Source organism: Ambystoma mexicanum, chromosome 3q (genome assembly GCF_040938575.1).
Source record: "Ambystoma mexicanum isolate Mex_15411 chromosome 3q, UKY_AmexF1_1, whole genome shotgun sequence".
Lineage (NCBI taxonomy): Eukaryota > Metazoa > Chordata > Amphibia > Caudata > Ambystomatidae > Ambystoma > Ambystoma mexicanum.
Window position 1 is genome coordinate 760,300,169 of NC_090926.1, and position 23,262 is coordinate 760,323,430.

The following is a 23,262-nucleotide window of genomic DNA, read 5'->3' on the forward strand; positions in this document are numbered from 1 at the left end:
TAAGACAGCTGGTGTCTAAGAAATCAAATATATGGGTTTATCTATCAGAAATGAGTTCACTGATAAGGCTCTGGCCTGGCTGACCTCTTTCCTCTCTGATCGACCCTTCCAGGTCAAACTTGGGTCCTTCCCATCATCCATCTTCCTCTCTACCTGTGGTGTTCCACAGGGGACTAACCTCTCGCTATAGCTTTTCAACCAATACCTGGAAACTCTCGCCCACTGCATCGCCATTTTCTGCTCAAATTTCCAGTGCTACTCTGACGACAACTCATTTTCAGGCTGCCCTCTGCCACCTCCTCTCCCTCTCTCATCTTTGATTGCCTAACTGCCATTCAAGATTGGTGTTTCGCCAATGATCTTTGTCTGAATGCCAGCAAGACGGAGATCCTCCTCATCGGCACACCTTCACCATCCTTTCCACTCACTCTCTGGCCGGCCTCCCTTGGCCCTCCTCCTATCCCCACCTGCAAGGCTAAGAACCCCAGGGTCATCCTTGACTCCACACTCTCCTTCTATGCCCACATCTCTGATGTCTCTAAAAAGTCAAACTTCCTACTGCACCTTCTCAGAGGTACTCTGCCTTTCCTCGCCTTCCCCCAGAAGCTCACTGTCTCCCAAGCTCTGGTTCTCTCTAGGTTGGATTATTGTAACACCCTCTTTCTAAATTACCTGCCTCTATTCTCCGCTCTCTGCAACTAATCCAGAACAGGACTGCGAGACTTGTCCTTGGCCTCAAGCCCTGGGATCGTATCTCTCCAGCTCTGAAATCTCTCCATTGGCTCCCAGTGGACGCACGGATTAAATTCAAAATCCTCTGCATTGTCCACAAGGCTTTCTGGGGCCTGGGTCCAAAATACCTTCAGCTATCCTTTGTAAATACCTCCCCTCTCGAGCTCTTCGCTCCTCCGCCTCTAACTCGTTTTTCAAAGAAACGAGCTGGGGGTAGATCTCGGAAGGATAGCTCAGGGGCAACGTGCTCGCCTTGGAAGCAAGACGACACGGAGCAACACAGGTTGGATCCCCGCGTCCGCGCTTAGAAACCTCTGGGTATTAAGCGCGTTATAAATACCCTATCATATCATATCGTTGTCTTCGGCTGGGGCCTCCGTCTGGAACAGCCTCCCTGCCACTCTAAAGACTTGAAGAGAACCATCTCCGGTTCCGGAACCACCTCAAGACCTTCCTCTTTGCTTCTGCCTTCGCTTCCCCCTCTCCCCTGCTGATCTGTTCTCTCTTAAGTACAAGAAGAAGAAGGGGTGGATACCGCGAAACGCATCGAACTTGGAACTTCATCTCATCATATCCTAATTTGCAATTTTCTATGATGGCCATTTTTGTTTAAAATATTGTGTATTTCTTTTTGAACATCTTTTGAATTATAAATAAAAGTCATTGAACATATCTATGTTGTTTTGACTGATTTATTCAGTATTGAATGGTGTGCAGGGGACGGGAGTTTCTTTAGAGAGAGACACTTTTCTTTGATCTGTTCTCTCTTGGCACTGTGCACCTGGCCACCCTCTGTCCTCCGGGCCCAAGTACCTGCTCACCCTGCTACCCTCCCACACTGCCTCCAGGCCACGCCTTGCACTGGGGTCTGTATCTGCACCCATACAGCCCCCCTTTTTCTTCCTGCATTTATCAGACCTACCCTGTCTGCTGCCTAAAACCCAGCACTTGCCCGCTGCACTCCCACTGTTTGTTGCCTTTATTATTTATTTGTTTCTCCTTTGCTCCGCACTTTCCACTTCTCTCCCCTGCCATGCACTTTTGCCTCCCCCTCTCCCATGCACTTGCACGTTCTCAATGTCACTGGGCTTAATAAGATCAATGTTTTGTTCTTCCCTGTTCCCCTCTCTTGCCTTGTCGCGCTCTGAAACACTTGTGTACGAGCGCGATAGAAATAAAGTTACTTACCAACTGTAACGTTCTTTCGACTTGATGTTCCTTCCACGTATTCCTCATCTTGTGATATTCGTTATCGCCAGCTTCGCTGCTTCGGGAAAAAAAACTCGACAGAGGGCGCTGTGCTCGAGGTCGTGGCGTCGGTTGTCCCTCGACGGGCTCCGTACTGTGTCGACGTCACTGTTGGTATAAATAGCTCAAGCCGCGCCCGTTGGCTTCAGTTCTGTTTTTTCGAGGAAATATTTGTGGAACACCCAGGCGTGTCCTGTGACTGATGGGCCCATCGTGAGAGGAAAGTGTAAGAAACGTAAACTGTACTGTGGGGTAGGCTGAGAGGGTCGATGAGGAATATGTGGGAGGAACATCCAGTCAAAAGAACGTTACAGTTGGCAAGTAACTTGTTCTTCGAATGGATTGTGTCCTCCCACATATTCCTCATTTTGTGATAGACTCCCATAGCAGTGATCAATTTGGAGGTGGGAGTACTAGTTATTGTTTTCATGGACGGAATGAAGTACCGCCCTGGCAAATAAACCCTCATTGGAGGAGGAGGCATCTAAGCAGTAATGCTTGATGAAGGTATGCATTGATGCCCATGTTGCAGCCGAGCAAATATCTTTTGCAGGGACTCCCCTCTACAAAGCCACAGAAGTAGCCATTCCCCTAGTGGAATGGGCCCATAGCCCATCCGGTGGGTCTTTTCCTGCTAATCTGTAGCATTCCAATATAGCTAGAATGATCCAGCGGGATATAGCTTGTTTTGTCACCGCCAACCCCAATTTACGACCTGTATAACCCACAAAGAGTTGGTTATCTTGACGTAATTTTGACATTCTTGAAATGTAAAAACTGAGGGCCCTTTTGGGGTCCAGTCTATGCAGTCTCTCATCTTCTTTACCCAAATGAGGAGGAGGATAGAATGTTGGTAAAATGATGTTTTGTGACAAATGGAAGTCACAAACTACTTTCGGTAAGAAAGATGGTTTAACCTTAAGAACTATCTTGTCCTTGTAAAATGTGATATATGGAGGTTTACATGAGAGCGCCTGTAGTTCACTAACCCTGCGGGCTGATGTTAATGTTAATGCTACAAGGACAGTTTTTAGTGTTAGAAGCCTCAATGGACAGGAGTGCAGAGGCTCAAAAGGTATACAAGTTAGAAATTTAAGAACTAGGTTTAAATCCCAAGTTGGGACATGAAACGGTACTGGTGGATATACATTTGTAAGTCCTTTCAGGAACTGAATGATTAATGGAATTTTGAAGTAGGAAACCTCTTCTGAGGAGCGCTTGAAAATGGACAGCGCAGCAAGATATCCTTTAATTGTTCCGATCTGGAGCCCCAGATTGGCTAGATGCAATAGGAAAGAAAGCACCATTGGGGTGCCACATTGAAAAGGGTCCACATCCTTATCTTTGCACCAGTTACTGAATTTGTTCCAATGGCACCGATACAAGGATTTTGTTGCTGGCCTTCTGGCCGAAAGCAAAATTTCCATTACGTCGTCTGGAAGGTCCCAACCCCTGTATCTCAACCTCTCAGAAACCATGCGTGAAGGTTGAGTGTCTTGGCCTCTGGATGGAGAACCCGACCTTCCTCTTGCGAGAGAAGATCCTCTCTTTGCGGAAGACGTATTGGAGGGCAGATGGACATGTCCAGAAGGTCCGGGTACCACGTCCTCCTGGCCCAATCCGGGGCAATTAGGATCATGGTTTTCCTGAACTTTCTCAACCTCCTGATTACTTGAGGAATCACAGGGACTGGAGGAAACGCGTACAGTAGGAGGAAATCCCAGTCCACCACGAACGCATCTTCTAGAGATCCTCTCGGGGGAAATTCCCTTGGGCAATACTGTTCGCACTTCCGGTTTACCTCGGTCGCGAACAGATGCACTTGAGGGGTTCCCCAAAAGGTGAACATCTCCAGAAGGACTTCTTGAGCTAACTCCCACTCGTGGGAGACTGTACTCTGCCTGCTCAGAACGTCTGCCACCGTGTTCTGCTCTCTGGCTAGGTGAACTGCTGATAGAGAGATTCCTTCCCGTATTGCCCAGAACCAGAGCTCCATTGCTTCTCTGCACAGTGGTAGTGATCCTACGCGTCCTCTTTTGTTGAGGTAGTACATGGCCACTGTGTTGTCCGTCATTATCAGGACATTCTTTCCTTGTACAGAGGGCAGGAAGGCCTTCAGCGCTAGTCTGATTGCCCTCAGCTCCAACAGGTTGATGTGTAGTTTGGACTCCGATGGAGACCAACGACCGCTGATTGTCAGATCGTTGGTATGAGCTCCCCACCCCGTGAGTGAAGCGTCAGTTACTACTGTTATCTCCAGCCATGGTTGCCAAAAGATTCCCCTTTGAGGATGTTGTCGTTGCAAGCCCACCATGGTAGATCCTGAGCAACTGCGCTCGGGACTGGCAGAAGATCCAACATACTCCCCGAGAACTGGGACCACTGAGTCCTGAGGGCCCATTGGAGGGATCTCATTCTCAATCTGGCCTCTGGCATCAGAAAAATGCAGGATGCCATGAGGCCAAGCAACCTCAGAAAATCGAAGGCCGGCAGATGCTGGGCTTTCTGGAATTTTGTTACCATCTGCCGAATGTGGAGAGCTCTTATCTCGGGAGGTGAGGCTTTGCCCGAGGAAGTGTCCAAGACTGCTCCGATAAACTGGAGTTTTTGGGATGGTATCATGTGGGACTTATTGAAATTGAGGGAGAAGCCCAGATTGTGAAGGAAGTGACAGGTGATCGACAGATGTTCTTGAGCTTATTTGGGAGAATGTGCTCTGATCAACCAGTCATCCAGGTAGGGGTATACGTGAATCCCCCCTCTCCTGAGACTCGCTGCCACTACCACCATCAGCTTGGTAAAAACCCTCGGGCAGAGGTCAGCCCGAATGACAGAACTCGAAACTGATAGTGAGAACCGCCAACTGCGAACCTCAGGTATTTTCTGTGCTTGGGATGGATTGGCACATGAAAGTAAGCATCCTGAAGGTCCAATGATACCAACAAGTCTTGGAGTTGGAGAGCCTGACGGATCTGAGAAAGGTTACCATCTTGAACTTGTCCTTCCTGAGGAGCTTGTTCAAGTTTCTTAAGTCCAAGATGGGTCTCAATCCTCCGTCCTTTGGGATGAGAAAATAAGGGAAGTACCAACCCTTGTTCCTCTCCGGCACAGATACATGTTCTATTGCATCTTTCTCTAGCAGGGTTAAAATTTCCTGCAAAAGGAGCGGGTCTGGAATTTTGGTCGAGTTGGCTCCAGGTGGATGATCGTGAGGCCTTTTTAGGAAGGGAAGGCAGTAACCTTGAGCTACTGTTTCCAGTGCACAAGCATCTGAAGTAATGCCCCGCCATTCTTTCAGATGCTGAGAGATTCTGCCTCCCACTGGTGTTTTGTATGATAAGGCCTCAGAGTGATTTGGAGGCGGCTGCAGGAGTGGCTGAGGGTAAAGATGCCGTTCCTGAAGATGGCTTTGTAGTCTTTCCTCATCCACCACGAGTGACAATTCTTTTGCCCCTTTGAAAAGCCTGTCCTCTTCCTCTACCAAAAGAAGAGTAGTACCGAAATGGACGACCCCTCCAGGAAGATGAGCCCGAATAGGGTTTCTGAGGTCGTCGCATGGAGGCACTAAGGGATTTAGCTGCTGCTTTTGAGGTCTGTAGTTTTTCTAGGCTCTCATCAGCCTTACTACCAAACAGCCTCGAGCCATCAAAAGGCATGTTGGGAAGCCTGGGCTGCACATCTGGTGCAAACCCCGACGTTCTCAACCACGCAAATTTGCGTAGCACTGTGCTTGATGCCATGGATCTGCTAATACTTTCAGCAGTATCCAGTCCAGACTGGAGACATTCCCCCATTGCCTCCTTCCCGCCTTTTCAGGAAGCCTTCCCTTTCCTCGCCTTCCGGAATATGTCCACCGCCGCCAAAATGCATTCCCACAGGGTATGTGTGAACCTGGCTAGGATACAGGTGACATTGGTTGACTTTACGGCCATGCTACCCGAAGTAAAAACTTGACGGTCCCAAGCATCAACATTCTTATCCTCTCTATCCGGAGGTATGGTTGGATATGCAGTTTGTCTCGAAGTAGTTGCAGCCTGAATAACCAGACTTTCTGGAGTGGGATGTCTATTCAGATACTCGGGATCAGAAGTAGAAGTTCTATACTTCTGAGGAAAATTGCTGTTTACCGCAGCAATGTTGAAGCTCCCTATGGAAGGGGAGAACTGGATCCTTCTGGGGGCCCGAACAATTATGTCCGTCATATCATCCTGTTCAAAAGTGGGTGAGGCTCTACTCCAGCCCATATATTCTACCACTCTGTTCATTAAACTCCTGTACCCTGAATCTGCATGTTCTGCAGGGTCAGGGCTTGCAAACTCTAATTCAGGCGACGTGTCAATGCCACTAGCAGAATGCAGAGTCTCGCACAGGTCTCTCATTTTAGATTCTGGGTCTATAAGTTCTTCTGGAACTTGTCTAGTGCCATATTGCACTCCAAAGGAGAGATTTCCTCATCCTCAGAGCCAGTTTCTTCAAAAATCAGAGACATTGACTTAAAAAAACTCTGATTTTGGTAATGGCATAAATCTCCTTTCTTCCTCCTGAGTTTTCATCGAAGGAATGGAAGGATTTTTCGAAGGCGTCGACAAAGTTGCGGATGTTTTTGACAACTTCTGTTTTTTATGAGGTGTCGGTGAAACACTCGACTCTCGAGGTTTCTTCGACGATTTGTCGACTTGAGTTTTACAGGTTTCACCCATACTACTGGGTTTTACCGCAGTAGTTCCCGACTTCCCCGTGCCGTCCAATGGAGCGACCGGGGTCTGGCTCTTTTGGGGTTTCTTTGAGGGGGTCCAAGCCGCATTCTCAAAGACCTCCATCATCTTTCTTCTAATGCCCTCCCATTTTCTTGGGGAATCCGATTTAGTAGGGCATCGAACCAATTAGGTTGATGTATCGGATGATGATGAAGGAGATCTAAGTCTCCTTTTAACTTTTTTAGAACATGAAGATCGCCTCGATCTACTACGAGATCGGGATCCCTTGGAGTGGTTTTGTGACGTTTCGATTCTTTTGAATTAGACGATTTTTTATGTCTTTTTTCGACGAGGCCTTCGAAGTGGCCTTTGAAGCCTCCCTCCCCACTGCTAGTTTACCTTTCCTCTCACGGAAGGCCTTCTCCGTCATCGACTGACGGGAGCCAAAGTCGCCGGTTCGATGATCTGAACCCAGGCACCAAAGACAGATGCAGTGAGGATCGGTGATTGACATATTTGAACCGCAATCGATACACTTCTTAAACCCAGTCTTGGGTGTAGAAGCAGTAGATGATGATGATGTTTTCTGACAGAAAATCTCGAAGCAAGCCGTTCTCGAGAGCGAAGCAATCAGAAAAACAGAACTGAAGCCAACGGGCGCGGCTTGAGCTATTTATACCAACAGTGACATCGACACGGTACAGAGCTCGTCGAGGGACAACCGACGCCACGACCTCGAGCACAGCGCCCTCTGGCGAAATTTTGTTTCCGGAGCAGCAAAGCTGGCGATAACGAATATCACAAGAGGAGGAATACGTTGGAGGACACAATCCATTCGAAATATCAATTCAATTCAAAATCAAAACGTATTCAATCATAAAAAGTGTTTGAACATAGTGCTTGCAGTTGTAGTATTGTGACTTTGTGCCACTGTAATTAACAGGCAAGGCATTACTGTCAACCAACTCATCCGTTCTCACTTTATCGACCACCAAAGGATGAAAGGCTAAGTTATCCGTCTGTTACTGGCTTACACATGGTAAAAAAAAAAAAAGTAATGTTATTGTCTACCTCTTGCATTTTGGGGGTGCAGACCAGGTGGCGTAACGCAGTGCCCAAAAACCTCCTGCTCAATGCGAGCCGCAAGAAGTATCGTCCTCGGCCCTGGGTGCTCAGCAGCTTCTCACAGGAATTGGTCCTCTCCACTAGGACGGATAGCTGGGGTAACCTACAGGCAGAAGAGGAGCACAATTAGCTCAGATTCAGACCTGATGACTGCACGTCAAGCCCACACACACAGGTGCTCCTGGCCACCATAGCCTAGGCCGGGTGGATCAGACCGTTTCTGAACCTGAAGAGCTTTTAGGGCAGGAAAAGGTAACAAAAAACGGAGAACACTGAAACTTGAACAAGCATCAAAAGAACTGCTTAAATTCCCCAATACATACATATTATGTTTAGTAGTTTAAAGTGTATTTCATGCCGATTGTTTACAAAATCACAACAAACAAAAAACATTATGGCGCAACACTTAAAATACAAAATAAGAAATATACAAAGGGCAATATTCCTTTTCATAAAAGAATTTTGGTGGAAATAACATTTTATACTTTAATGCTAATATTGCAACTATAACACTAAAGAGATTAAAATCATTATCAATATTTGATGAAAACCAGTTTACTCAATTTGGAGTTAATTGCTGTATACGAAACATCAACAGGCCCTGAATCATGCTGTTCCCATCTTCATCTTGTATCGTGGCTTGCGACATTATGTGTTACTACTGACTTCTGCAATTGTATTCGCTCTCCACTCTTGCTTCTCCACTCTTTTTGACTGCTTACTCTCTTTTCTCTCCTCCTTTCCCTTCTCCCTTTTCCTATCTCCTCCCCTTACTTTCTTCTATGCACTTACTCTATCAGAATTGTCCCTGGACCTAATATGATAGCAACCTCGTCTGTTTCCTCCACCCTCCCATTACTGTTTTTTTTCCTCCCCACCACTCCTCCAGCACTATCTGAAATGTCGTCAGGCCTAGTACGATAGTCGCTTGTTTTGTTCCTCCCCTTCCTTTCTGCAACCCTCTCCCTCACCTTTCTTTTTTCTCCGGCTCTACCAGAAATGTTGTCAGGCCCAGTACGTTAGTCGCCTGTCCGTTTTCATTTCCTTCCCACTCTCCCCCTCCCTTCCTTATCTATGTCTTAGCTCTTGCACTATCTGAAATGTCGTCAGGCTGACTATGATAGTTAATTTCACATCCTTACTGTTCATGGCCTGTAAGAATGTGGTTGTATTTTCCCTTGTTCCCTCCCTTGCCTTGAAGCGCTTTGAAACACATTGTGTATAGGCGCTATATAAATAAACGATCATATCATATCATATCTAGGATTTCCCAATTCACCAGGGCTCTGGAATACATTTCTCTGCACTGTGGACAATATATTCTGGCACAGACTATCTAAAGATATAATATAATATAAGGCCAGATAGATGTATGTTTGTCCCAGTATGTTTCTCTGATGCAGTAGCTTCACCTGGTGTCACCGCTAGAGGGAGCTGTTGCCTTAGGATATATAGACGAAGGCAATTTGCATTGCTTCGCCTGTTGTCACCGCTAGAAGGAGCTTTAGGCTTAGGATATATAGTGGACCTACTGTGTGAATGAAAACAAGGGCCTATACACTAGAAAATTATATAATGCTTTGCACATAGTCAGAATGCCTGATGAGACACATAGGTGTTTAAGCCAGCACTTTCTAATGGAACTGTAACACAGGTAGATGAGCACTTCATGTCCTCTCTGACCCCTGGAAAGCAGTTACTCAAGGGTGATTTATATCCAGTCTTGCGTGTAAAGTGATTACGGGGAACAATCCATACCCTCAAGCTTAGACACATAGGCCTCATAAAAACATGCTCCACTCAGGGCCAATATGTGACTTTACAATCAAGCCTTTTTTAAATAAATGGCCCCTACATCTAGGTAGCATATTTGTACTAAGTGACCATTCACAAAAGGCACCTGTCACTGCTACCTTGTTATAGATGCCAAAAGTCTTGGGTTTGCTTCACAGGTGGGCCAGCCCTAGGTTCATAAGTATAATTGTGACATAAGTAAACCAAGTAGTGACCTGATCTGTTGAATACTTGAGTTGCAAAGACGGAGACAGATTTTAACTTGACAACTTTTCTACATTAACATTTTACACAAATCATCCAAATAAAATGAATAGTATGTTACTGCTCGTCTTTATCCTTTATAAATAAATTCAGTTACCATGACCTTCACCCATCATTTAAACTAATCACCCAGACCCAGACAAAATTGTTGACTTTGCCAATGTTTACTATTATTTAAAAGGTTGATACATTTTAGCAGCAGATGGTAAACTGTGGTGTTAAGATGGATTTCCAAAATCAGCCCTGTGGTCGGAATTCAGGAGACCACTCTAATCTGGTGAACAGGAAAGACACTGAGGTGCTCATTTTGAGCCCCGCATAACGTTAATCAACACCGTAAAAGCCTTGTGTAATGCTCTTACATTGTTGATTGCCATCACAGCTCATTTGCCTGCATTTGTATGACAGAGAGGAGAGGTTGAAAGTTCTGCTGCCTCCCTTCTTCTCCACCGTACAAATACTCCAGCATGGATTTACATGCCAGCGCAGTTGCTGGGGATCCCCTATGGAGCCCGTCGGCTTTTTGCACCAGCAAAAAGCCGCCAGACTCCATAGGGATCCATTCTTAACGCCGCCTGTCGTGCATGCGTACATTGCAGACAGCATTTATTCAATTTCATGGCGGGGGGGCAAAAGGCGGCATACACGCTTGAAACACTTGCGTATATGTACATTATAAATAACATAGAAATCAATCATGCCACCATTTACCCTCGCCCTTTGCACACTGACATGCAAATGACAAAAATTTGGAAGCGGGTACACGTTTATGTTGAAGTGTAAACAGAACTGGTCCCTGCCGTCAAATAACACAGAACTCGAAAATTTGCTCCAGAGAGGTTAGCCAAACCCAATCAAGATAGGGTGACAGAGCGGTCAAGCATTAATCAGAATGAGGAAGGGTGTGCGAGTGGTCTTGGGCTACAATGAGACCACGTCGAGCAAAACCATTAATTCAGTCAGACAGGTAAGTATATGAAAATGCAATCACTTAATAGGCCTTAGGGTTACACACACAGCAGATAACAATCATAGGTAAATATTGTCACACAAAACCTTATAAAACATACATACATCCAGCCTTGGGAGAAATAGATTGCATATGATTCATTTACTAGGTGCAGCACAGGTGAGTAGTCGGATACATAGAATAGGCAGAACTCTTAAGAATCAACAAAAAGCATCTTCCCTAAGTTCAACCCGAAGATGGTTTGGGGCCTTGTGCCCAAAAAGTTGCCAGTTCCCAAGCATATACTTCTTCAGGCTAGGTGTATATAGAGATTTGCAATGGCAGTGGTTATGATTAATAAAGGAGTTTCAAAGGTAGATAAAAAGTTTAAGTACAGTTCAAGTAAGTAGTCCACTCAATCCAACACACTAGGATAGGCATAGGGAAGGATCCTTAACCCAAGTCCCACCACCAAAGGTCAGGTAAGAGTCAGTAAGGGCCAGGACTTTATGCCTAATGTAACCCTATGGAGGACATTGGAGGGGCAGAAACTAGTATCTTAACTTACCCTCCGACTCTCGATTCTTACAGAGACCATTGCAGGAGTCCCGTAATACATTTGGGACAAAATAGTCTGTGCTTGGTCCGGTTGAGGAAGGCACAGTGGGCACGGGTGCAGAGGTCACTTTTGGTGTCGCAATTTAGTTTTGGTCGGTCACGATGCACAGGAATCAGTTCCAGACAGCTTCCAGTAGAAGACCCCAAACAAGGCAAATTGAAGACTTCTGTGGGGCAGACCACCTCACAGGATTGAAGAAGTGTTGCAACGGGAGTCTTCATGGTCAGATGGAAACAGGCGATCTTCAGTCGGCGAACACAGGAGCAGGCCCAGCACAGCTTTCCTTGGACTGAGAAGGCTGAAAATGAGGAGGCAGGACGACTTGTGGCACAAGCTGAAAATCTGCAAAGTTCCAAGGCTCTGCAGGGAGGTACCCCAGGAGAGTGCTGGTCAGTCCACCAGTTGGTTCAGGGACACCACCAGAGGCCAAGCATGCAGAGATTCTCCAGGAGGGGTCGTTGAAACTTGTTGATCCCATTCGTCCAGGGGTCGAAGCACCAACAAAAGCCTTCTTGAGATCAGGACAGAGGAGCAGGGCTGCAGAGGGACAACACTGGAGTCGATGCTGGTCAGCAACAGGGTTCATCTTCAGGTTGTGAACAGGCTGCTCTTCTTTGTAGAAGTCTTGGCTCCAATGGTGATATCCATTGATAAGGAGGAGTCCTTTAATCCAAGATTCAGGCTTGGAGCAAGGAATAGACTGCCCCAGAACACACAACACAACACACACAAACACCTTTCCCCAGGAAAGTGATTTCCATATAAGGTATTCCATCACCTGAGAAGGAAGGAAGAAGACCAAAGAACAAGTGAAAAACCTTGTGGCACGGCCATCTAAAGGGAACTAACCACTTTTAGTAGCCATTCGCAGTAAATGCAAAAGTGCACAAGTAAAATAACATACAAATGGTAAAAATATCACAGCTGCCACAAGCTTGCCTTAGGAACATTGTAAAAGTAACCTAAAAGCCATTATATGAAAAGAAGCAAATATACAAAATATCTTATCTGCACGTCACTGTAATGGTCAATAGGTGAGAGATACTTTTCTTGTCTTAGATACATTGTTTGAGAAATGGTCAAACCAGCAGTATTGAAGATAGTTTACACTGAAAGAACCAGGTCTCATATGCTTTGAATACCATATCCCAGGATAGGCTCAAGAGATTAGAGGAGCGGGTGGCTAAAGCCAAAGACTGTCAAAGCCTGGCTTCTTAGAGAGCGCAGATGTACTTGAACCATGGGATATTATTAGCCCCCTCCTGGTCAACACATTGCATGTCCTTCTACAGAGATGCGTCTAGCAATCTCTTGTCCACAGTTTATGCCAAAACAGTAGTTTTACCTCTATATAGAGGATACCATGGATAGCAGCAGAAATGGCACTTCTAAATTCCCTTAATGCGATATCAATTTAGATAACAGAAGTGGAACCACTGATAAAGCACCTGTTGTATATGTATCCCACCACTAATGGCAGAAGAAACGTGGCAAGCCCACTAAATATGCTATTCTTGTTTATGTGGGGCTGTGACAGGTTTTGCTGCAGAGAATAGTCCTATACCCAATGTAAGGCTATGGACAGAGATGGATCGCTCTCTGTTCCTCCTTTTTGCAGGAAAGCCACTACACCCTGAGCACCTGACAAGTTTACCATTAGACAGCAACAGTACTATTGGATAGAGAAGCAAACATACACAAGTGTTTCTAGGCGCGATAAGACAAGTGGGGGGACAGATGGAGGACAAAACAACGATCTTACTAGGCCTTGTGTCATTCAGATCGCGCAGGTGCGGGGAAGGGAAAAGGGGAGAAGTGCCAAAAGGGGTTTTGGGGGATGAAGAAGTGCAGGTAATCAAAAGTGCAGTCAGCTAGTGGCTCAGTGTAGGTAGAGGAAAGTGCAGCCAACAGGTGGCTCGTAAGCGCAGACTGTAGGGTTACAGATACAGTCCAAAAGTGCCTGGGGAGCCAGGAGGCAGTGTAAGGTGCAACTGGACATGCGGGGAGCTGGGTCTGAATTCAGAGGGTGGCCAGGTGACCAGTGCATGGACCACAAGGGTAATCAGCATGTGAGAGGAAGAGAGAAAGCGGAAGCAGAGAGGAAGGTCTTGAGTTGCTTCAGGAACCAGAGGTGGTTCTGCCAAGTTTGAGAGAGGCAGGGAGGCTGTTCCAGAGGGAGGCCCCGCCAAAGAAAGAGATCGACCACCAACTCTCTGCTTGGAAAAGCGACTGACCTTCAGAGAGTTGGAGGTGGATGATTGGGGAGCTTGAGAAGGGAGATGTTAAGGAAGAGAGTGGTAGTGTGGTCCCAGGCCCCAGAAAGGCTTGTGGAAGATGCAGAGGGTCTTGAACTTGCTCCTTGCCGCTACTGGGAGCCAGTGAAGAGTATACAGTGCTGGAGAGGTACGATCCCTGGGCTTGAGGCCAAAGACAAGTCTCTCACTCCTGTTCTGGATGAGTTGCAGAGGACAGTGAGTAGAGGCAGGAAGATTTAGAAAGAGGCTGTTACAGTAGTCCAGCCTAGAGAGGACCAGAGCACTAGAGACAGTGAGCTTCTGGGGGAAGGAGAGGAAAGGCAGAAAACCTCTGAGGGGGTGCAGCTGATAGTTTCACTTCTTAGAGACATCAGAGATGTGTGGAAAGAAGGAGAGTGTGGAGTCAAAGATGACCCCAAGGTTCTTAGCCTCACAGGTAGGAGTAGGAAGAGCGCCCAGAGTGGACAGCCAGACAGAGAGAGGGGAAAGGGGGAGCTGGTGTTCCGATGAGGAGGATCTCAGTCTCACTGGCATTAGGGCAAAGATAATTGGTGGCACACCACTCCTGGATTGCAGACAGACAGTCTGGAATGAGAGAAGGAGTAGAAGTGGCCGAGGGGAGCCTAAAAGAGAGCTGGTTGTCATCTGCATAACACAAAGTTGGAGCCGAGAGCAGCGATGCAGTGGGCAAGAGGTGACAGGTATTGGTTGAACAGCCAGGGAGAAAGGTTAGGCCCCTATGGTACACCACAGGGAGATAGAGAGGAAGGACCCCAGCTGGGCCTGGGAGGGTCGATCATTCGGAAAGGATGTATCAGTGAATGCCAGGTTATCACAGAGGCGATTGGCAAGGATGGCATGGTTGACCAAGAAAGATGGAGGAGAACAAGAACAGAAGGAAGGTTAGAATCAAGGTTAGTAAGCAGGTCTTTGCGGATGTTCAGGAATGCAGTTTTGGTGCTTCTGGCAGCCCTGAAGCCAGACTGGTGGTCATGGAGACAATCAACAGATTCCATGTGAAGATTAAGCTGGGAGATGGCCAGCTTTTCCAAGAGTTTGCCCAGGAAAGGAGTGATGGAGATCGGGCGATAGTTAGCCGAAGAGGAATGATCGTCAGAGGGCTTCTTAAGGAGGGGGCGCACAAAGGAGCCATTTAGGGGGAGGGGAAGGTTCCAGTGGCAAAAGAGTGATTGCAAAAATTAGTCAGGGCTGTCAATGTGGTCCATTATTTATTTTATTTATTTCTAAAGCGCTGGACAAGAGCCCAGAGGCATGAAGCGCTAAGACTAACAAACAACAGAAAACAAAGTCATCAACAGAGATAAGAATTCAGTGGAGAGGTAAGTCTCTGGACTATTCAAAAGAGGACAGGTTTCAGTTTATGTTTGAATATGGAGAGCCTAGAGCACACCCTCAAGTCAGGGGGAAGCGCATTGCATAATCTCGGTGTGCAGGCTGGAAAACAGCCATCTTTTACCCTAGATAATCTTGCCTCAGGGATTTGTAGTAGACCTGAGCTATTCGATCTTAAGCTGTGTCTGTCTGGTAGCAGTGTTAACAGCTCTGAGAGATAATAGAGACTCTTTCCAAAGAGACACGCATGTGCAATGCAAAGGGTGCGGAAAATGACTCTCTTAGCTGTAGGTAGCTAATGTAGGGATCTGCATGCTTCTGATACATGGTCAGTTTTATGTAGCCTTACCACAACTCTCACTGCATTGTTTTCAACAACTTGCAAGCGGTTGAGCTCTCCTTTCCCTACTCCTTGTAAGATGCTTGCAAAGTAATCAAACCTTGATGATTTTGGAAGAACAGGGATGAACCTGTTTTGACGAGACTTTCATAGATCGGACTTGTCTAGAAATGTTGTCGGGAGTGAACAAGGTTACGGAAGGGAAGGGAGGAGGAGAGGAGGCCACAGGCAGGCCAGGAGTGGAGGAGGTGGAGGAAGAGGAGGAGAGGGTGGACATGATGTCCGGAGTTCTAGTAATGAAATGAGAAGCAAAGGCCGTACAGAGGACCTGGGAGGGAACAGGAGAGGTAGAGACTGCAGCAGGGTTGGCCAGCTCCTTGCAGATGTTCGGCCGAGTTGTTAGATGCCGCAGAGACGCAGGCTTGGATGTGGGTGTGCTCTCTTCTCGGCGAGGACAGAGTCTGTACTGAATTTGTCAGAGGGTGCACCTGTAGCCCTCCACTTCCTCTCAGCCACCCTGCACTTGCGTTTGAGGGTGATGAGGTCTGAGTCGTACCAAGAGTTGCACTTGGATTTCGGCTTCAAGCGAGAGAGAGAGAGAGGTTTGCAAATGAGTCCTGCAGAAGATCAAGAAGCATCCAAGTGGTTATGGTCTCAGAGGAGAAGTAGAGAGGGAGAGGCGAGGAGAGGTCCGCCCACTCAGAGAGGAAGGAGGCTACCTGGCCGGGCGGCCGGTAGTTAGTGGCCACAGTGAGAGAAAGACCAGGAGAGATAGAGAGCCTGCAGACCAGGCATTCAAAAGGATGGGTATTCCTGCATAGGAATGATAGAAGCAGGGATCCACTCCAGGAAGATCAAGGCTACCCCCCCACCGGGACGGTTGGTTCTCGGCACGCAGATGATCTAGTAGCAATCAGGAAGGAGAGTGTCAAAGCTTGTGTGGTCAGACCGAGTACATCTAGATTGAGTTCTTCAAGGAGACGGCAGATGTCAGAGGAGTGTTTGATCGCTGAGCGAGAGTTAGGAGTAGCAATGTGGAGCAGGTTGCCCCCTTTGAAAGACTTCAGAGGAAGGGTACAGGTCCGAGGTACGCCCTGCGGAAGTGTTGTAGGCGCCTGAGGATGGGCAGAAGAGAAAGGAAGAGAGGGCATGTATCCAGGGAAGAGGAGGTGGGTGCCAAAGGGCTGGCAAAGGAAAGAGGCAACAGGGTGGCCGCAGAAGCAGCAGAGATGGGCGTCGAGCTCGAAGCGGATGGAGGAGGCAGAGGAGCCAGAGAGGTAAGAGAAGGGACAGCAGGAAAACAAAGGAAATGTATAAAGCACGGGAAGCGTCTATCAAAAAGGAGGAGGTTGGCTTGATGGCCTTGGACCAAGACGGTGCCATTTAGGTAAACATTAATGATGGTCTTGGAGGAGTAGAAGGGGAACAAAAGGGCCTCCCATCAAGTGACACCATTAATGGGTCAAGGGGAAAAAGAAGAGAGAACAGAGACCATATGGGGGATCCATAGGCCTGGAGAGGGGACGACAAAGAGGATGTCGGGAAGGGTCTGTCTGGAGGAAGCACTGGTGTAGGCATCAGAAATAGGGAGGCCTGGGTTGGAAACCAGGATATCCCTTTTAAACTTCTTCCTGTCAGACTTAGTGAGAAGGATAGTCGATAGAAAAGCAGTTAGAGAAAATAGGTGAGACAGAGAGCACCATAGAGGGTGCAGAGGGGAGAGTGGGGGGGAGTGGAGGGGGGGAACTGAGCAGGCAGGAGGAGGTGAACACTAGGCCGTGGGGACACAGAAGGAGGGGGTACACAGTGGACAGAACAATGAAAGAAAATCAGATGCAGTATATAGACAGTCAGTTACCAACAGAACCTAGAAGTAAGAATGAACACAGCAGGGATGCAGGCAATGCAAAATTAGCCAACAACCTTGTAGAACAAAATCTCGGAAACAGTAAACAATAGACTAGAAAAGGGGAAGGGGCAGGGAAAAGCTGGGGCGGCGGGGGGGGGGGGGACTGGGAAGGGGAAGGAGAGGGCCCGCAGGGAATATTATATGAAAATCTAAAGCACTTGAAATCCACCTCTTGGATTTCTGCATTCCACCCACTAGTGCATATGTAGTTCCACTAGGGGAACTACAAAGGGGAGCAGAGATATTGAAATGTGCTTTGCCTAGACATGCAGCACACAGCTAGTCTAACAAAAATACATCATGGCGACTCTTGATTTTTAAACTTCAGAGAAAGAAACATTTCTTTTTTTAAAAAGGCTACATGTGAATGATTGGTAAATGTGTCACATTTTATGACCAGAAAGCAGATTTAATGTGTTAAGGAAAATATATTAGAATAGCTGCTGCCGCTTCTTGCCAGTCAGCCATAGTCATGCCTGCAAGCCCTGCCCGTCATAGAAACTGTTCACCAGGAAATCCAGGAAGCTGTGTAACCACTCCACCATTAAAGCATGTTTTCTAGGTGGAATTCTGGCTGACCTAACATCACATGTTCCTGCCTGCAGTCATTGTCGAATCTTAATTCTAATCTTTTTAGCCAGCTGGCTAGACTTTTCCTATAAAGCTTCACATTGTTTTGCATTAGAAGACAGTGGAAAGGATTGACATATTGATGATGTGCCCTAACATCTGGGTTCTCCAAAAGCTTTGACAGCTGTCTGTGTATTTTGTATGGTTAACACTACCCATATCTAGCCATAGGCTTCCGGCTGCTTTCTTCTTAAGTTTAGCATTGAGTGTTATGCAAATAACTGAATGACTGACTTTGTGAGCAGTCTAGTTTTTTCTATATGCAACCGACTTTTTCAAATCACTGAAAAGCCAGTGTTGCACAGCACATGCTTCTTAGTAATGGAGAAATTCAATTGACTTTCAAAATGCATTCTTTTCATTGTACAAGAGCCTGTACTTTTCCTGAAATGGAAAGAATATTTTTCACTTCACCATCTCCTAGAAGGTCTTGCAGCAGCTGGTTTATTTCCAATTAAATAACAGTGTTTATTAACTAAGCTGACATGATTTGATTCACTTAATGAAAACGGTAGCAGCCGGTGTGTGAATTCATCACTGGCAATTAAACGGAGCACATTTTCAATGAATAAACATGTTAAACTCTGAGCCATGCCAATATAACGCATTCAAATCAACGTGCAGGAGGCCACCAGGGGGCGGCATATGTCGGTAGCCCAAGCGCGTTGCTTCCAAACCAACGGGTCTCTAAGCGGATAGAGCCCCCACTTCTTCCTTCCCCCCTCCAGCAATCAGAGTAAAGACCGGACAGTGCCTTTACCGCCCTCCCCCTTACCCCTGGGCAGAACAGGACAAAATCTGGGACAAAACGGCTCGGTGCAGCCAAAGTTAGACGCCAAGAAATGGAGCCTAGGCAGTGAGGATGGCCACTGAGCCGGGAGAGGGGAGACGGCTGAGCCCCTCGGTCTCAGATGAAGTGCAGATCAGGGGAGTGCCAAGGTGGTGTGTGGGCAACCGCAGACCGTGCCCTCCTCCATTACATCGCACAAGGGAGGACTGGTAACGAGGATCTTGACCCCCCCAGGGGGAGTACCAGACCCGGTGGCTGTTGGGGAGGTGGAATGTGTGCTGTGCCTCCCACCCCCGCTTGCCCTGCTCCAATGGAATGGAGGAATAGAGCGCAGATCCCACAGAGGACTACAGAAGCTGGGCAAGTGGACCAACAGCAGGGGTGTGAGGCCCCCTGGCACCAACTAGGGGCGTGTGCCCACTCAGTACAACAGACCTGGTGAGGAGCGGGCTGGAAGAGCGCTAAAGCCCAGAATCCACGCACAGAAGGCCATCAACCTTCCTGGGAGATGCTGCTGCAGAGTACCAGAGAATTGGTGGTGTGCTGAGCATGGACGAAGGAGGTTAGTCGGGGCACACAGGGGAGAGCGTCATGGCCTAACCAGAGGCCTAAAGTTGAGCAGCCCAGGGCGTTGTGGCCTGAAGGTTCTTCCTGGGTCAGGGTCCCCTCCACCATAACACTGCAGCGGTAGTGTGTCATACCAGTACTCCTCTTGACCTCTGGAGGACTGCCGAGTGAAGACACAGTGGGGGTAGAATTTCCAGGAGTGCACCGGATTGGGATTGGACCGGTTGGTGGGAGTGGACCACCCCAAAACCGAGGAACTGCAATATCGACTTGGGGGCATCTGCGTTAGACGGCAGAGTAATCCCCCGGGCCTCCCAGGGACTGGAGAACTACACTGAGGCGATTTAAATACCAGCAAAGCTGGGACCCGAGTACCTGAGCCCGCCCCAACACATAATATGGCAGAGGGGAGGGGACGGACCTGTGGTCAATTAGGAAAAACATTGGGCCTCATTACGACCCAGGCGGTCCGGAAATAACGGTGGCGGTAAACCCGCCGCCACCGTTGTTTCCGGACTGCCTGAGTCCGACCCCTGCAGGCGGGAGGTGATGTTCCCGCCAGGTCTGACCTGGCGGGTTTAAACACCGCCCGCCTGCAGGCGGACGAGGAAACACCGGCAGCATTACCAGATGCTGCCGGTGTTTCCATGATCCCCATTCCCATCGAGTCCCATAGGATTGGGGGAATGGGAATGGGAATGGGGATTAACACCATTCCGCCTCCGTGATTCCCGGAATACCGGGGTTGTAATGCCCCGTTAATTCCGGGAATCACAGAGGCGGAATGGTAATACGAGTCCGGCGGTAACCAGGCGGTTTTACCGCCGCGGTTACCGCCGGACTCATAATGAAGCCCATTGTCTCCACACTCGAAGAGATACAGGGGATGAGAGCAGACATAGGGGGAAGCTGAACAAGATCAATTTTAGGATTGATAAGATGGACGAGAGGCTACAGATGGTGGAAAACAACCAGACCTCCCTCGATACGTTGGAAACCCAAATGGACATGCGAGTAGCGGAGCTGGAGAGAAGAGGAACTGAAATCACCCTTAAAATGGACGATTTCAAAACCGTGAGAAGAGGAACAATATAAGATGTTTTGGCCTGCCCGAGAGGGAGGGGGAAACCGAGGGAGACCTGCGAAGGGCCATCCATGGGGTTGCATAGCTTCTCTTTGGGGATGAGACCATCGACTAGCCAAAAATTGACAAGGTGTGGAGAGCAGGTCGGGCGTCCAGGGCCTGAGGTCAGGGTTAGCTCACTTCCACAATTACCCTGATAAGCTGAAGATCTTAGAAGGCGAGATCTGTGGGCACGGTGACTCAGGGTAATGCCAAAATCACGGTTTTCGAGGACTTGTCCACTCTAATCCTGGCGAAGAGGCAGTTGTGTGCCCCCCTCGTAAAGTGGTGGAATGAAAATGGAACCAGGTACAGATGGGGGTTCCCTATCTCCATCTCCTTTGAGGTGGACGGCTACGACTACAAACTAGTCACTGAACAGGATATCCAGAGAGTAACGAGAGAATTGATGGGAGAAGCGGGGACCCCACCAGAGGAAGGGGAAGCTGCGAAGGAGGACAGGCGATGGCGCCTGAAGGGACCTAAAAGACGTAGACTGCCGGCGAAAGTTTATGAAGTAAAATACCTTGCATGGGGCAGATACCTGAGGGGTACTCCAGGCCGAGAAGTGAATTACCGACATGGGAACTGTTATTACCCTGGAATTGGCAGATCATTGGAAACCCCTGAGACAACATTGTCCTTTCTTGTTTTGGTTCAGCCATGCTTGGGGGATGGAAGAATTCTGAGGGCAAGGGGGAGTTTTGTGGTATGTTGAGGGTGGTTCGGTACTAGTCCAGTGATAGCTGGCTGGAACTGGACGCTTCACAGGGGTGAGGTTATGGGGGAGGGGGGAAGCTGTTAGGAGAGGTTGGGAGTTGAGGGATCTTGGCATAGGTGAGCGATCACGGGAAGATGAAGGAACCCGGGTGAAGTTGGACGCGTATCATGGGGAATTTGTGCAAGTGGATCAAAGCAGATCATGGTAATGGCAGACCCGAGAGGAGGGGGGGAATACTGATCACCGATGGTCTGTACGCTGAACGTTAAGGGACTCAACTCTCCCACAAAGCGATCCTTGGTGGCCAGAGAGTTTAGGAGGGGGTAGATGTGCTTTTTATTCAGGAGACAAGGTTATCCCGAGGCGAGGAAAAGGCGGTGCCATTTGGGCTACTTGGGCAGACCTACTAGTGCTCTGGAGACACTAGGAAAGGTGGGATAGGCATTTGAATACACTATTTAGGATGGTGGAGGAGAAGGTGTGGAGGAGTGTGGATGGGAGAGCGCTGGCTGTGTCAGGAATCATTAAGGGGGTGCGGATTACCTTCGCTATAATGTACGTCCCTAACCAGGGTCATTTGAAATGTGCGTGTCCAATGCTAGAGAAAATGCTAACTGAGTGCAAGGGCGCATGATTGTGGGGGCGGGGACTTCAACCTGTGGGCAGATATCACATTAGACAGGAAGGCCCTAAACCAATTAGGGACGGAAGCCTCGGGAGGGAGTGGAGAGGGGCTCCAGGAGGTGTTGGATGTTCACCAACTACCTGATGTGTGGTGTTTTTACCACCCAGGGAGCTTTACCTTTTATTCACCACCACATGGGACATACACACGCATTGATTATCTGTGCATCACGGGAGAGCTGTGGGAGTAGGATCTGGGCTCCAGGATTCACCAGATTAGTTGGTCAGATCACAACATGGTTTCTTTGGCCCCATCATGGTGAGGTTTGCAGGCAGGTAACTCTCTATGGAGGTGCAATGAGTCCTTATGAATGGATAGGGTGTTTAGGGAGAAGATGGAGGGGGCGATCAAGGAATACTTCATCCTGAATGATACTGGGGAGGTGGGCGGGGGCACGGTGTGGGATCAGCGAAGGCGACATGGAGGGGGACTTCTGATTAGAGAGGGGGCTCAGAGAAACAGGGAGAGGACGCTCTTGGAGAATAAACTACGAACAGAGATAGAGGCCCTCGAAAGGCGAATATACAACTCGGAGGCAGGTGCGGAAGAATGGGTAGAGGAAATGCGGGGGAAGAGGCTGGAGTTGCAGCAATTGGATGAGGGGAAGATAGTCCTCAAGTTCCAATTCCTGAAACAGAAATATTATGAGAAAGGGGATAAGGCGGGCGCAATGCTGACGGGCCGTTTAAGGCGACAGCGAGCTGAAAGATGGATCTCCGAAGTGAGGGGCCGGAAGGGGATAATGGAGGGGACAGCGGCGGGGATAGTCGAGACTTTCACCCTCCTTCTATGAGCAGTTGTATGAATGGGGGTGCCCCCCTGGGAGGAGGAAATGGGGGCTTACCTAGGGGTAGGAGGTTCCCTTCCGATGTTGACGACTCAGGAGGCCACAGGGCTGGACACCACCCTTACCAGAGAGGAGATTTTGGAAGCAATTGGGAGGTTACGGACGGTAAGGCCCCAGGGGAAGATGGGTATTCCCCAGGCTTTTACAAAACTTTTGCAAACCTCCTCGTTCCACACATGGTGAAGTTATTTAACCACATCCTAGAAACCGGCTGGCACCAAATTCATTTGGAAAGGCCCTTATATTGATAATACTGAAGGAGGGTAAGGATCCACATGCTTGCAGATCCTATCGACCGATCTCGCTCCTCAATGTGGACGCAATGTTTACGAGGCTGCTGGCCTCAAGACTGGACGAATTCATGCCACAACTGGTTCACCCGGACGAGGTGGGGTTTATACAGGGATGGCAGGGAGCAGATACGATGTGGAAAACCCTTCACCTTATTGATTAGGCCCGAGGAAAAGATGGGAATCCGACACTCCTGGCGGTTGACGCAGAGAAAGCGTTTGACAGGGTTGACTGGACATTTCTGAGGGGGATTCTGCGCAAGTTCGGCCTGGGGGATGGATCTTCGAGAGGGATCATGGCACTATATTCTGGCCCAAAAGCAC

At 48.3% G+C, this 23,262-nt stretch overlaps 1 protein-coding gene across 3 annotated transcripts in view; it reads right to left on the reverse strand.

The window, feature by feature from the left end:
* Positions 1-23,262, reverse strand: part of LOC138582953 (uncharacterized) — a 1,114,886-nt gene that overhangs the window by 998,182 nt on the left and 93,442 nt on the right. For all 3 annotated transcript variants that reach the window (XM_069654750.1, XM_069654749.1, XM_069654751.1), the window contains one exon: positions 7,749-7,905. In XM_069654750.1, coding sequence (XP_069510851.1) covers positions 7,749-7,905 — 157 coding nt within the window. The remainder of the gene's footprint in view (positions 1-7,748; positions 7,906-23,262) is intronic.